Below are 15,643 nucleotides of genomic sequence, written 5' to 3'. Positions count from 1 at the left end.
GTTTCTTACGCAAGATTTATTGGGGTAATTCAATCGAGCGTGGATGGGTGGAGCGTGGTTTTTTTTTTTTTTTGAGAGAAATGGTGATCAGACCTTCTTACGTATCGGAAAATACAACACCACTTAGCATGTACCAACGCGAATCGAGTTTCTTCTGAACTGGGGGGAGGATAATATTGAACGCTGTCTCGAACATGAAGCAACTCCAAGTGAGATTAATTCTTCTGTTCCAATTGACATAAACCTTCCTTTCTTATTCCTTCCAATAAACATTGGAAGGAATAAGAAAGGCACACAAGGAAGTACGGAAATCTGTGGTGTACATGAATCTTCATTAAATGCTATGTATCTCGACTCCCCCATTCAACTTAAACCGGGTACCAATTTCCACCAATTTCCCTCTCAGTTTAATTTTTAAGACAACCCCCCCCCCCCTTGTTCCACAACCCCTGGCGTGACGTAATTTCATTGTGCACGTCAGAGTGAGTGAACTCTCGGCGTAACGATCACGGTTGCATGATAGCAGTCGTAGCAGACGCGAGCGTATGTACCGTTTATCGTTACACTTGTGAGGCGAGCTAATTAATTAGTCCTTACTAGATCGTCTACTGGTAGCGTGCGAGGTCGCACATTCCAACATATCTTACCATCTTCAACCTTGGCCCTGGTAGGGCAGAATGAAGCACATGTGCACAGAAGAACTGGCTCATGGTTCTTCTGCCCGAGAATAGAGCACAAGTTTCAGACCCGGTTTGGAACTTTGTTTGACATTCGCGGGGAAACATTATCGTTAGCAGTATTAGCGGCATGGCGTGCGGATTTACATGCAGTTTGGTTTGGTGTTGGCGGTATCTACCCACCTCCACCAGCTTGGGAGAGCCGAGTTTTTGGCGTGCTTTATAAGCGGTTTATAAATGTTTAATAGTGTTCTGTTCACAGAGCCAAAGGGCACATACGGAATTGGTGCGGGTGGTGATTTTTCGCCGAACAGAGTATTTGTTCTACCCGTGCTACCCTTAATATCACTTTTGCGGATGTTAAGGGAACAATAAAGTAGCAGACGCCCTTCACTTGCCAATATTTGACCCAGGCAACGATGGAATGGTTTGGTTTTTTTAACGATCGTGTTGGTGGTTTGCTGGAAACCGGTGATTTAGTTGCGATTCAATGTGATTGGAAACTGTTGCATATTTTGATGTGGGGGTTGATGTTAATGCTCCATTATGATGTGAATAATTGTATGTAACGCTATGAATAATATTATCATTTTATTGCTCACAGATTTGGAACACATGCTGCTCTTTAGGCTGAATATGATAGGATCTATATTTGTATTAAACATGTTTTTGCCAGGTGTGATGTTTACCCAGTTGGGGTTACAATTTTGCCGTCCACTTCTTTATGAAAATGTAATCCAATTGCAGCTATTTGATTATTTTTTCCACAGACATTTTTTATCTAGACTCTACGTTGATGAGTTACAAACTCATCACCTGAAAGTATGCAATTATAATTTTGAGTTTGATTGCCTCTTCAGGTTGATCGACGTGGTTAATTCAATTCTTCTAACAACTTTTGGGAGTCCTTATACACAAGCTCACTCTAAAAGAGCTGATAGTCGCCAGAGATATTAGAATTGCAATGAATTTTTACAACTCTTTATAACAACTACCAAAAAAAAATAGAAATAAAATCTCAATGCGATACAATTCCCTCTTGAGGCTTAGAAAATCTCTAGAGCGAGTTTAATTATAACGACCCCTAAAAGAATTGTATAATAGTTTGCGATTCGAACCATGCCAGCGTTGAAAAAGTTTGTGAAAAGCTTATTCAATTAATTCATCAGAAAGATTGAAATCACTCACTTACTGTCACTCAGTACGCAGGACGTTAGTATTGGCTATTTTTGAGGTTTTCGAGCTTTCAATTGTTTAAGTATTTTTATTCACAAATGAAAAATTTCTTAAGTAAAAACTGAAAAATTTTATTGCATACTGGCAGGCGTGGACTTCTCATAAACAGCAAAGATTGCTAGTTGACATTCATTTATCTTTCATTTAATCATTTAACATTCGTTTTATCTCATTCAAGTAATTTGATTCCAAGAAGGTTACCAAAATTTGAACAAAAAGATAAGCTCGATATAAGGATATTGCTACAAATGGTCAAATAATTAAAAAATGCCATGAGAAATTTTCAATCTAAGTCTTTCTTCATTCTACTTCATTCTATGTGTACGAAATATTCGTTTGGGGTGGGCATCAGCAGGGGTCTAGATGTTAAATGTTTTAACGTGAATAGCTGACTATATGTTATAGCTGGTTTTCTGAGACTTTAATTACTCATAAAAAAAAACTTAGCAGCGCTTATGGGAACAATCTTCTCTAGAAGTCTTATTTTGAGAGTCAAGTTTAAAGCTCATCCGGGAAAAAAAACACGACTTACAGCTGTACTCTAATCGAAACATGTCACAGTGTATAAATCGAAGAGTTTTAGGACACTTTAAACATACCACTACCACCGTTACCCATTCCATAAACTGCCCGATTTACTCATAACCTCATTTCACAACCTTAAAAATAATTACCAGATTGTTTGTCTGTCGGTAAGCTACCGTACCATGTTCCCGATCGTCCATGTCCGGACGATGCATCCTGGGAGAGCAAAACCTGCCCGTACGTTCAACATCGTACGAAGCCAATCATGCACACTCAGCTTCACAGGCGGATGGAAAGGGTGAAAGCACAAACCAACCAGGCAGAACCCGTCCCCCTTAGGCAACGCATCCCAAAACAAGTTTCAACGTCAAGAAACAACAATGTTCATGGTTGTTATTCTGTTCCTTCCGGTAGCATGTACTCTAATGATGCTCTGATACTAACTCGCTCGCATTCCACCACAAACTTCCAACCACAACCGGGTGGGATTTGTGGGTTTTTACAGACCTTCCTGTTTTCTTGCTAGAAAACTACACGTCAAAATGGGCAGGAGAACGGTCGACGCATGCCGCCGCCCAAACGTTCCCAAAGGTTGAGTTGTGGCAGAATAAGTATCTCCTTCACATCTCGACAATCTCGGTGGTTCTCGGGTGGTGTCATGTGGATGAGTAGCATCGTCTGTACCGTCTTGTGCTTTCCTTTCCCATTACCAATGGGATGGTTTTGTGCGTAGCGCTAGAAGCAACCGCAGGTGGGGCGTACAATTTTCTAGATTTTATCGACTGTCGACTTCCGGTCTTTGAGTTGGAAATTATGTGCCTGCTGCTTTAGCCTCCGGAGCCTCGGTAGCTGATGACAGGGGTCGTCTGGGCAAAGTTACACGAAAAGTCTTTGGTGTGCTTGTGTGAAGTAGGGCGTTGGGAATCGGAGTGGTATTTCAGTGATTGGAGATAGTGCCAGCGGTGGGAACATAAACACGATCAAATTATTATCGAACCGTGAGATATTCTATACAGCCAATACATGCATACCTCAGAGATGATCCTCCATTCCCATTTGAAGTTTTGTTTGTGTAGGATGGATTGGTTAATGGGAACGGAACATTTCATCCACGGTCACCGGGTGGTAAGCGTACGCAGGACACATGCACGTTTATTTTCTACTCTTCCGGACAATCATATAAAACCATAAAGTAGGGTCTTGCGAACAGCTGTATCGTCGCATGTTTCTGGAATCAAATAATCCTCTTTGGAACGATCGAAAGCTCGAAAACCCCACCATCACATGACCACAGCACACAACCACAGCTGTGAAGCGTTCGCACAAAACCGCAAGCTTAGCAAAAAGCCGCACGAGCGCACGAGTTCCCGTGGGATGTTTGGCCACCTGCGCGACACGGGTAAAGGAGGTGGTGTTGGGAAGGGCAAAGGGGGGAAAGTGGGTCAACAGAGGGCGTAACGCAATAACGTCCAATCGAATGTTACTTCCAACGAAACGAATGTAGCTTGGTACAAAGAAACCTTCACAGTAAGCAGTCCTTAAGTTAATGCTCAGCTACATACAGCTACAGCTTTGTGACAGGTTCGATTCGCTCCTTTTACTCGGCTGAGGTCGAAAAACAGACAACGATTGATGAAAGCTACAATCTATTTTTACACGCGAAAAATAGACGGCACGGGATAAAAGCAAACCAGCCAGCCGGCCAACCAACTGGCAGCAATGGAGGAATAGTAACGAAATGAAATTTCTTATCGTTATCCTTCAGGAAAACTCCAACAACCTGCATATGCGTGTGTGATTTTTCTCCCAAAAAAAAAAGGGCTTCTAAATCGTTTACCTGTTTCACATCACACAAAAAACATTGGGTGTGTTCCCGAGGGACTACATCTCCTTCCCAGTAATGCATTCAGTAAATTGAACTGGAATGTTTAATAACACCATCGACCTGCTGCTGGCTGGCTGGTTCGGAAGAGCGAACCGTCTGACGGTGTGGCTTGTTTTGGTTCGTTTATCAGACATCGTTTTTCGATTGAAGTGTGTTTGAACAGTGCATGTGTGTGTTTGTGAGAATGTGGAACGATCCATTGCTAAAGTCGTCCACAGATACAGATAGAGCTGTAGCACAAGCGTCAGGTGTGACGCCGTTCTGCTGCAATGGATGTCGAACCGATCCAATCATCTAGTCGTCCGATATCGGATACCTCTGGGACCGGTCTGGTTTACATGTTATTGCGAAGAACAGAGGAAGAGCCCAAGCACACATATAGGCACAAACACACACACACAATGAGCGATACCTGTGAAGCAGTACACCTGGTACGGTGTGCACCAGCTTCATTCAATTTAAAAGTCAATGGTGATCGGGCATTTGGTGTGATTTTCCGTAAACGTTGTTTCAATGTTGCATAGACGTTGCACCAGCATTTCGCGCTGGCAACAAATCAAACCACCGTTTGGCCGTGCCAATATCTCGCTGCCGTTGCCAAGCTCCAGCGCTGTTGTTACAACTAGAACAAGAAATTGATATTGCTGTCGAAAATGGCATAACGATGTAAAAGTGCTGCAGTTGAGGGTCGGAACACAGAAGTAAATATGATCGCTTATTTCCGGAAAAGATGAAATAAAAAGGGGTTTCACCTTTGAAGAGAATTTCGTGGAAGGATTGAGGAAAAACAAAGTGTAGCAATTGTCTGGAAGAAATTTAAAACTTCAGCCCAGATGACCGGGGTTTGTATTAAAGTTAGAAAGGATTCCCTTTTTTAGTACTGAATATAATAATTGCTTCCCAAAAAAAGAAAAGGGGAGATTTAAAGGACTTACTTTGCGTAGTCTTCCACAAAAGTATCGATAGCTCAAAGAGAAATGTTTTATCTTTTTGCTGCTTCAAATGAGAATATTATGAAGCGAGCTGAACTCAATCTGTCCTCCTTTTTTCATCCTTTTAGCAATCAATTTATTCTTCTTCAACAAATCGATCAGAAGCAACCATTTTCGGTTTCATCAGTTTTGTACGAACACCACTTGTGTATGGTGCGATAATGCTTGTTACTTTTATTATTCGGTGGAATATTTTCATCGCATTTTAGATGATTTGGCATGCATGGTAGTCAGGCATGCATCGTACCGCTAGCATTGCCGCCGGCAAAGCTTTTTCCACTTTTACACACTTATCGTAATGCTTGCACGTGGTGCAATGCTTCCAAAGGGCGTACCGATGCGATCACCGTAATCCGGAGCAAATGGAAAGAGCCCAAGCAGACACACAAAAAGCAAAACATCATCTCAAAGTGGAAGGTGAAATGTATTGAAATGTGTAATGGTATGGAAAAACCGTCATCAGCCGGGAGCAGTACGATGCACGATACGACTGTAGACTGTAAGGGCATGTGGCCCGAAAGAGACCGTAACACAGGGAGCTTATCTTTCACTCACTCGTACGACGCTTTCTTATGAGTATGAGTTTGGAGATTGGAAAGGATTAGGTCCCCTCGCCTTTTTTTGGGGACGGTAATGTGCAGGTTTTGCAGCTTTGGCAAACAGCAGGCCAGCAAGGGTGTTGGCACGTTTCGCCCGAATGGCTAACGGGCACTGACTTTAGAAAGGGAAAGTTTAAGCGTGTGAATATTGCTGTAAAAAAGTGATCCACTTTTTATGCAAGTCAAAGGACATAATAACATACCCGTTGGAATGGTGGGTGGGTACGAATATTTAGATTTCCAACAATTGTAACGTTCAATTTAGGAAGGTATTTTGTAATAGCGTAATCATAGTTGCTGCTTTGTAGCTCTGTGATCCACATCTGTTTGCTGAAATGTGTATTCAATTGTTTACCATTTCAACAACCCTTTTACTGACTCAATGAAGATGTCGCGCGGCATCTAAAACAACTTTAGATATCCCAGGCAATATTTGTTTAATTGTTATGTAAAAGAAGTATTTTATAATGTCACTCAGTCCCGTGCAACATTTTGCCGATTAGTTTACGTCTTGGTCAGGGCTGTGTTTGAATAAAATATTAACATTTTTTAATATTCAATTTCTGTGCCTTAGCGATCAATTGCTATTACGCCTTGGCATTTTCAGTAACGGCCTTAACCGTCTGCTGAGATCCAGAAGACTTCGAGTCCGCACGAAATGTGAGATATATCGCACTCTGATTCGCCCGGTGGTCCTATATGGCCACGAGTCTTGGACCATCTGAGCGGAGGATGCAAACGTCCTTGGCGTGTTTGAGCGTCGTATCCTCCGGATCATCTTTGGTGGTGTGTTCGAGCATGGAGTGTGGAGCCACGAGCTTGCTGAGCTATACGGAGAACCGGACATCCTGACGGTAGCAAAGACCGGCAGGATACGATGGCTGGGGCATGTTATGAGGAACCCGGATTCATGTCCCACCAATAAAGTATTCGTCAGCGACCCCCAGTTCGGCACAAGGCGTCGGGGAGCACAGCGAGTTCGTTGGCTGGATCAGGTGAAGGGTGACCTGGAGCAATGTGCATCTTGAGACAGCGTTATACTTGATCGTTTAAACGAATCCTGTAATCACTAGATCAATATAAGGTCCTAGGTCCTTTGAATAGTTTCGGCTGCAGTTAGAGGGTTTTAGAACACTGCTGGGAGCGGTCTGGTGTAGAGAACGACAAGACTGGGGATCAATTCCCATCCTAACCGTTTCTCTGTAGTAAGGACGGACTATTGAACTACGTGGTCTAGTCTAGTAAGCCATTCGATGACCGACGTGACCATCGTCGGCGTGGAGGTCGTTGTACCAAAAAATAGCAATACGGCTAGGCCGTTTAATCGGAAAAAAGATTGTTTCAGCTTTCTCCAACGATGATAAATATATTAAAAAACCCCCATTCTCGTTGTTGCGGGAATTTAATTGCAAATTCTCGATTATTCTTGATCGAAGCTGCTTCAATTAAATTGGTAAAGGTTAAATTATCAGTTGTTATACTAAGTAAATGGTAAAAAGGATAATGAAAAATGGGTGAGATCGCCAGGTCCCAAGGCGATCGCAATGAAATTTCATAAAAATGGGTTTTGGGTTTTTAAATATAGTTTTCGAATTTCAATACTATTGCAATGGTGTTGCGCAGACGTAGAAGAATCAATTTGACGCCTTTAAATTCAAATATTATCGAAAACTGTAGAAGCCGAGCTTACAGTTTTCACAGATTATTCTTGTGTGAAAAACGTTGCAAAATACGATTGAAAAGCCCTAGATAAAAACGAACAGATAATTGAAACATAATCTGAAATTGCATCGAGTTTAATTTTTTCCTTCCTCGGTTAATTCTCTCATTCGGTTGTGTATTCGCTAAGTCTTTTTTGCCATAATAAAAGGAAAAAGCTATGGGGAACAAATTACCCAAAAACTAGATACTGTTTTTGCTTCTCTAAAAAGAAAATTAAAGCTAATTATTGTAAAGGCTAACTAGACTATTATCGTCCGAAAAATACAGTCATTACCAATCCATTGGCTATAACAGTACGGTCCCGCTTTCCTGTGTTATTCCTCCTCGAACGAACGAAAAACAAAACCGAAAGTCATTCTATTAGTTTTTCAATTTTGCATAGCAGGGAAAATTATCTGCATCACAACAACATAGCAAAAACTACTTCTTCTTCTGCATTTGTAGAGGCCGATCAGATCGAAAGATAAACATCTCATGGTTAAAAGGCCAGTGGTCGATACGAAATCGAGCCAATATCCGATTAGGAAAGGCGAAAGGTGGATGGGAATGAAAACCCCAAAACTAGCCGGAAGTTTTCAACTTAAATTGGATAGTTGAAAAGTAGATAGAAACGACGAAAAAAAACCCCCATAAACAACGACACACTTACAAAACGATCTAGAACAAAAGGTGCCCCAAGGTTCGAAATGGGGGGAGAGCGAAAGAGAGAGAGAGAGAGAGGGAGGGAGAAAAACTCGAAAAAATAACCAAAAAGCAAACAGATACCAACCTCCAATAGCAACGCTTGAACGGTAGTTTGGAGAAGAAGGTTTTGTAGCTCAATTTTAATCCAATTCGGTTTGTTGTTGCGATGGACGGATATAAACGCTATCGGGGTCACTACTTTTGTGGTAGCTGAATTTGTGCGTGTTGCGTTGCTAGAATCCTGCTCACCCGAATACCCCGGAGCACAACCAAAGGTGGAAATGGACGACAAAATGGAAATGGACGAACGAACGGCACTAGGACTAGGGCAAGCTAACGTGTAAACATACAACAAGAACAACACATTGAATTGAAGGACACACTATGATAAAGACAGAGGGAGATAAAGCGAAAGGTGTGAGAGAGAGAGAAAGAGTTTGGAAAGATAAAGGAGTAAGAGAAAAAGAGACAGAGAGATAGAGAACAACGAGAACATCCACAGACAGGCAGACAGATATAAGAACAAAGCAAGCAACGAACGGCTTTCAGGAAAAAAAAATGAAAAAGGAAAACAACGAACAAAACAATAGAGCGAGAAAACAGATTTCACAGACTCACTATCGAATGGTTTTGATGATGTTTGTGTTTGCTAGCCTAGCGTTTCTTGTATTTCGTTACATTTCTCTTTGCTTTGGTGATGATTCGGGGTGATTGTGATGATGGGGTGTGGTAGTGGTTGGTGGTGGTGATGTGGCAGTTTGTTGATGATTGCCGGCGGTCAGGCACTCCGGTTTTGGCGCCCGATACGGTACGAAGCGATGCGAAGCGTACGCATTTTGTTAGTGAAGCTTAACTGATTATATGGGCCACCGGGCGCCTCCATCGCGATAAGCCATTGATGGGGTGAGTTTAAATTTTGCATCATTTTCATATCTTTTTTTTTTGGGTTTGTTTCCCTCTGTATCTATGATAGTGGCTTATCCGGAGTTCGCTTCGTCTGTCCACTGCATGCCACATCGTGCGAATCGATTTAAAATTGTATTACCCCATATACACGCACACATGCATACAGATAAAGCCTTGTTTCCATCGTCCTCTTGCGTCCTTTTGTCAATATTTGGCTGGTGGAAAACTGTAATCGGCCACCGTGATGGAGATATTCATTTTTCGCTTTCACCTTTCCAAGGCTTATCACACACGTTTACACGGGCGAGTGACGACAAGGTAAACGGGTCTTTCTGTTATCGATGTGTGTCACATGGTGGCCGCCGCATTGAGGCGTGATGAGTTTTTTTTCTTCCTCCATTCCGAGCTACTGTTCCCTCCCCCTCCCCCCCAGCGAGGGAGTGCTCCAATTGGGTTGGGCCAAAGGTTTATCCGATTATTCAAATTTTTCCTGAACGCTCGAAACAATGCACCCGATCCACACTCACACACTATTGGGTTTCGTTATCGTCGTAGTGTTTTTCGTTACCGTATTGTGGCCGAACTGGCTGCTTGTTTACGAGTGAACCCTTTTTCCCGATCAGTCGGATGAATGGACCGATGTTTCCTCAAATGGTCCTCAGAAGCTGAAGCAGCAGGAAAGCGAAACACCAAAGGCAAACAAGCAAAGCGTGTGCTTTTTTGGCAGCCTAGCGTGTGTCACCACGGCAGCTCACTGGTTGGTCTGGTTGGCCAGCAGGAAGTATCGTTTGAAGCATACCGCTGTACGACTGTCTGTTCAGCCCCATTGGCGGCATGCTGCGTGTCCTGTGCGCACTGGTTGCCACGGCCGCCGTCGACGCCGACACTGTTAGAGCGATGTGGATGAACTATAATCGTCGTACGATGGTGCTACGAAGTAGGAAGGTAAAAGGCCAGTTTTTTGCAAATGGAATGCAAGGGTTTTATTGTTATTGGATTGCTTGATTTTTTGGTTGTTGTTTGATTGTTTAGTTTTTGTTTGCCCGAGCAAAACCATCCGAATCGGAGTGACAAAAGGTGTGGACGTTGACTAGATGGAAGGTTATAGTTGAGATCGACAGGTGCGACAGGTATGATAAGTTAGGGAAAGTTAGCGTAAGGGCGCTTAAGAAATCGGTACAATTTATCAAAAAGCGCTATTTATTGGGCGCGTCACGTGTTGTTTGTAAGGGAAACAGACAAGAAAAAAGGAAGCTTGGAGTACACGACAGATGGAGAGTTTATTTCTTTGCCACTTAAGGGAACTGTTGGAATGTGGAAGAGACAGTTTTTGCGATGAGTAAGGTGGACAGGACTTGATATTGGAAATATCCGTCGAATTTGGGAGGATCTTATCATTCTGCTTTGTTTAATGGTAGAATTGTAGGGAAAACTTTATTATTGCGTTTTGTTTAAATAGATGAATATTTCATTTTAAATTGATAATATATAATGAAACGAAATCCATATTGATTTGGAAATTTTGTTTTAAATCATTCAAAGTCATGTTTTAAATCATTCAAATTTTAGACACATTTTTGAGAACACTTTTGTATACTTATAACAAGTTATAGAGTAGAAAAAACAAACGACAGCTTGAATAGCAGCAGTATAGCCATTCATGTGTGTTACTTCAGATAATCATAAACCACTCACAGCGTTACTACAGAGCACCTTAAGTTATGGAATGTATATTGCAGGTAAAAACAGAATAATTTTTTATGAACGGCTGTTGTGAACATTTTATCTTTTTCGAGCATACGTTAATAGTATTTATTAAACTATAACGTATATCGGTAGTATATACAAACACATGAAGCAAAAGAGATGCATAATAGAATAAGATCACATAATTTGAAAAAAAAAACATGAAAATGAACTTAAGGTTCACCGATTAACGAATTGAGATTCATTCTTTTTGTAAAATTTTACTGAAGTTCTTGAGAAAATGGGAAAAAAATTAAATCATTCAATCAGGCAGGCATTTCTAACAGATCGAACAAATTTTATCTAATTTTTTTATTGGGTTGAGCATCTTCTGAACATGTGTTAGACGAATAATATATTTATATTGTTGTTTTTAAATATGTAACAAATCAAAAATTGACTTTTTAAGAATTTTTATATCTTAAAATTTCTTGAGTTATTTCTTTTCTTAAATTATAAAGGAATAAAATTATATTTTAAGTTTCAAAAATAAAGGATTCCGAAATGGATATTATAATAGTCTTATAAATTTTTGACAATATTTTTTCAGTTGTTTCTTTTTCCAAATTGTAAAGCGATAAAATTTTATTTTCAGAGACAAAAATAAAGGTTTCCAAAATGGACAATTAAAAGGTCTTATCATTTTGTACTTCTTTGCATGGTGAATATGCTGATTATGGTAGTCATTGTCGTGTAACTCTTGCCGGTTTATCATTCATTTTCAAATATGAAAGATGCCACAAGAGTTGTTGAATTTAATTCATCAACTGAAAACCTCTGTGAACCGATTGCGAACATTGTTGATTTTTAACAGTCAAATATTTAAACTTAGTTGATCAAAATAAGTAATAATACAAAAATTTTTAAGGATAAAAATTATGGTAAATCAATGCAAAATCCTGCACTCTGACGAATTTATTCGAATTGCTGTTTAGACGAATTGAGAGACAAAGGTGACCTTGCGAAAATTATTTCCCGGATGTGAAAATGGTTATCCCACTTTTGGTATGTGACTAATCCAGAAGTGCTTGAAAGAAAGCCAACATTGATGAGACGTTACTTACGTCTCATCGTAGTATCGGTGCTGTGGTATCTTGTGGCTACGAAAAGACAACTCAAAATACAAAGGACGCAAGAAGTTGTATTTACATTGTACTGGGAATGCGCTCGGTGAGCTCTAGCAAAAGAAACAAAAAAAAAATTAAACAGTTGCAAATTCTATAGACAAGTTTCCATCTTGCACGCATTAGATGTGCAGTTTTTGGTAGTGTTTCGTGAGCAGGTGTGTGTGTGTTTGGGTGTATTTTTGCCTACAATTCACCAGTACACGTACATCAAATGCTTTATACAATTCGCGTTTTAACGCGCGTTTGCCCATTGGCGAATCAGTGTTCTGTCGGCACGATCACGGCAACCCGAATGTCCGAAAAACAGCGATTCAAGCAAACTGGTTTGATTGCTTAAGTTTAATAAGAAAAAAAAACTACAGCGATTTCGGTTCAGGGTTGTACACTAGAGCCACATTGCATTCGTATTGGTGCTGATGGTATGTGGTATCATTCTCACCGGCAGTAGTTTGGATTTTGGTGGTTCATCCGGAAGGGATGGACAAGCCTAGACACAAGTCTGTATGCGAGATCCTCGTCGAGTGGAGTACTCAGCAAAGCAAAAGTTTTCTAATTCAGACACTGACACAAGCGGGTTCGGTTCGCAACGGATTTTTGTGTTTGGTTTTGTTTATTTTTTTGGTATTTTTTTGTTTGTTTGTTTGGCGCAGGAAGAAAGAGAGGAAAAGAAAGAAATTTGATTAGAGCACGAGTACGAAAGGTGAATGCTACGTTTGATAGTGTCACTTGCAATCTGAATTGCTTTAAATGAGTGAAATAAAGATCTTGAAGCAAAACTCTAAGTCAAAAGCATAAGCCTAACTAACAGTTCTTGTGTGACAACTGTTTCCTGTATTAAAATAAGTTAAAAATTTGAATTTCTTGAACCTTTTAAAAACAGGAATTGATTTGGTAGGTTTTATAACAACTACTTTAGCGGAGGCACATAAATAATAAAATGAAACTGAAGAATATTGTTGATTTTAAATAGCTTTTGTATATTTTTTTATTAGAAAGAAAAAATTGCAATACCTCCAGGCCAATCCTTCGGAATGAAAAATAAAGTGAACATATAAAAAAGCCAATCCCATCCACTACTTTCATCATATAACCAAAAAAATAAAAATAAAAAAATAAAAGAACAGGTACCCTGTTGGTAAAATGATAAGAAAATGTGTAGTAAAATGAATCTGATTAAACAGTGGTAGCTAAAGAATAAATACATGGGAAAAGAAGCCAAAGAAGAAGAAAACAGGATTAAACAAGAGAAAGTATGAAAGAATTAAATTTAAAATGTTGATGTTATGACATCCGTTGGTTTCATTTAGCTTAATGTCACGGTCATCTAATTTAGTTTAATTTTATATGTATTACCCCAAACCATCGTCAGTTTGCACATCGCCAGGAATAATTCAACAGTCGTTGTTTTTAAAGTAACGGTGAGGGTGCATAATGTATGTACAGTGACGTTCAGATGTTTAATGCAACACTAGCAAACATTCGTTTATAGCGCACAAGCGGCCAACACTGTACTCGCTGCGGCACCGCACAAGGTACGAGAAAACCCACGCTGTCGATTGTTTTGAGTTTGTTTATTTAGTTATTATTGGCCCTTTTTTTTTGGTTTTCTGTTTTCATTTTTGGCTTTACAAAGCGCTCGCACTAGCACGTGAGCGTTTCAGCATATAACGACACACGAAATTAGTGAAGGAAAAGCGAAACCAAAGCGAGAGTGTACACTTACTTGAACTTTCCGTGATGGTTTTGGGACTGCCCGGTTCGATCTCGATCTCGGTATCGATACACACCGAGGCAAGATCCTCGATACCGACCGGCTCCAGATGCTCGGAGTCAATGTTGGGAACAACGATCACCACATCGCCCCGTTCCGACGGCTGCCCGGTACTGTTGCCGACGTACTGTGGAGGTATCGAACTGAGGAAAGGGTTGGGAAAGAAATTAAGCATTAAAACGGGACTTTATTAGTGGTAAATGAACAGATTGGTGGCAAAAATTGTTTCCATTTGTTGTTGAATGATCAGTTGTAAGATTCAGTTCATATGAATAGTTGTGAGAACCTTAGTGGCGCATTCTAATCAGATGCATGTACCTTGAGGTATGATGATAATCCTTCAGGGTAATTGAAAATTTAAGGTGTCAGGGAAATTTATTTTTCTTTAAGTATTATGTAGAATTTTATAGAAATTGTACAACATTTTAAGAGCTCCTGAAGCATTAAGAAGAAAGTTAATTTGAAGAACCGCGGCAGCTTAGTACGCGCACTCAGTTTAACTCACCATTGTCATAAATTGTTTTAAAACATAAAAACTAGATCGTAAAAGCTCTGGTTTTTGCACCTAACGGTTAGGTTATCCATATTTCCTGATTAGTAAGATCGGACGAAGTCATTGCGTCTCATCACTAAGAGTAAACTATGGATTAGATTCGTGCTCTCTCACCGAAAAACCCACACGATATTGTTATTATAGCTACAGACTTTCACCAGATTAACGCTCGATGCTGTATTTGCTGGAGCACAACAAGGTGCCAGACGGACTGCTACTCGACAGGATGAATCGGGCTCCTTCAACCTGCTAAGTCTGCTCCCAGATAGAGACTCTGGAGCACAAGTTTTCCCCGTGCTCCAGGGTGTCTAGTGCTTGGAGCATACTGATGCAGTCTATGGAAGCCATCGTCTCAAACCACAATCTTAATTTCCCTTCTCTCCTCTTCACTATTTCAAGTCACATTGGCATATGTAAAAGGATTCCCATCCTACGTTTATTTGCAAACTACATCATCCACATTGTTGAAAAAAACAAAACTGTGATTGATGAAAATATCCTTAAATGTTCTTTGTAAAATCTGTGCGTCATCCCTACATGTATCCCATTCTGCTTGTACCTCATGCCTACGATCACTAAGCTACTTGTTGGTGTAGACCAAGATTCGATGTGGACTCTAGGAAGCGTATGGAAGTGAATTTGGACACCACTATTATCTTCAAACTTGACAATACGGCGTAGACCCGTCATACGAAAATAAATAAAAATTATCTTCAAACATACCTGAGCGTGACGCGCTTCTTAATCCTATGCCCCAGATCGGAGAATCCGCGCTGCATTGGTGGACGTTTCTGCTGCAACGGTTGCTCCTCGAACGTTTTCGCTATCGGTGAATTCGGTTCCGAAAATTGTTTATCTACTAAAATAGGCTTTGGCTGTGGGGTAAATGATAGAAAAAATGCAAATGTCGATTAGTGCACGATTAGAAAATTATGTTTCCTCCGGCACTTACTTTCAATGAACCACTAGAACTAGTTTTCACAGTAGTGATAACAGCCGCTGCTCCACCGCCTTTCGGTGGCAATGATGGAAGGTTTGGATTGTTGGAATGTGATGTGTCAGGATGTAGTGGAAGTGATAAAAGACGCATCCGATCCTGCATGTATAAATCTATAAATGAATCTACCTTTGTCTCTATGTCGTCAACCTGCGCGCGTGTTTGTGAGTAAGAGAAATAAAAGAAGAGACATTTGTGAGCGTTGTTTATGCAGTTACGATAG

General features: G+C 40.4%; 2 protein-coding genes across 7 annotated transcripts in view; both read right to left on the bottom strand.

The window, feature by feature from the left end:
* Positions 1-15,643, bottom strand: part of LOC126561449 (potassium voltage-gated channel subfamily KQT member 1-like) — a 174,622-nt gene that overhangs the window by 2,848 nt on the left and 156,131 nt on the right. For all 6 annotated transcript variants that reach the window (XM_050217597.1, XM_050217599.1, XM_050217598.1 and 3 more), the window contains 3 exons: positions 15,376-15,570; positions 15,147-15,298; positions 13,823-14,013 (listed from right to left, as the gene is read on the bottom strand). In XM_050217597.1, the coding sequence (XP_050073554.1) occupies positions 13,823-14,013; positions 15,147-15,298; positions 15,376-15,570 (538 nt within the window). The remainder of the gene's footprint in view (positions 1-13,822; positions 14,014-15,146; positions 15,299-15,375; positions 15,571-15,643) is intronic.
* Positions 1-15,643, bottom strand: part of LOC126563183 (uncharacterized) — a 385,303-nt gene that overhangs the window by 223,887 nt on the left and 145,773 nt on the right. The gene's annotated exons all lie outside the window — the stretch shown is intronic.

This window comes from Anopheles maculipalpis, chromosome 3RL, assembly GCF_943734695.1.
Source record: "Anopheles maculipalpis chromosome 3RL, idAnoMacuDA_375_x, whole genome shotgun sequence".
Lineage (NCBI taxonomy): Eukaryota > Metazoa > Arthropoda > Insecta > Diptera > Culicidae > Anopheles > Anopheles maculipalpis.
This window is presented reverse-complemented; position numbering and strand designations above follow the sequence as displayed.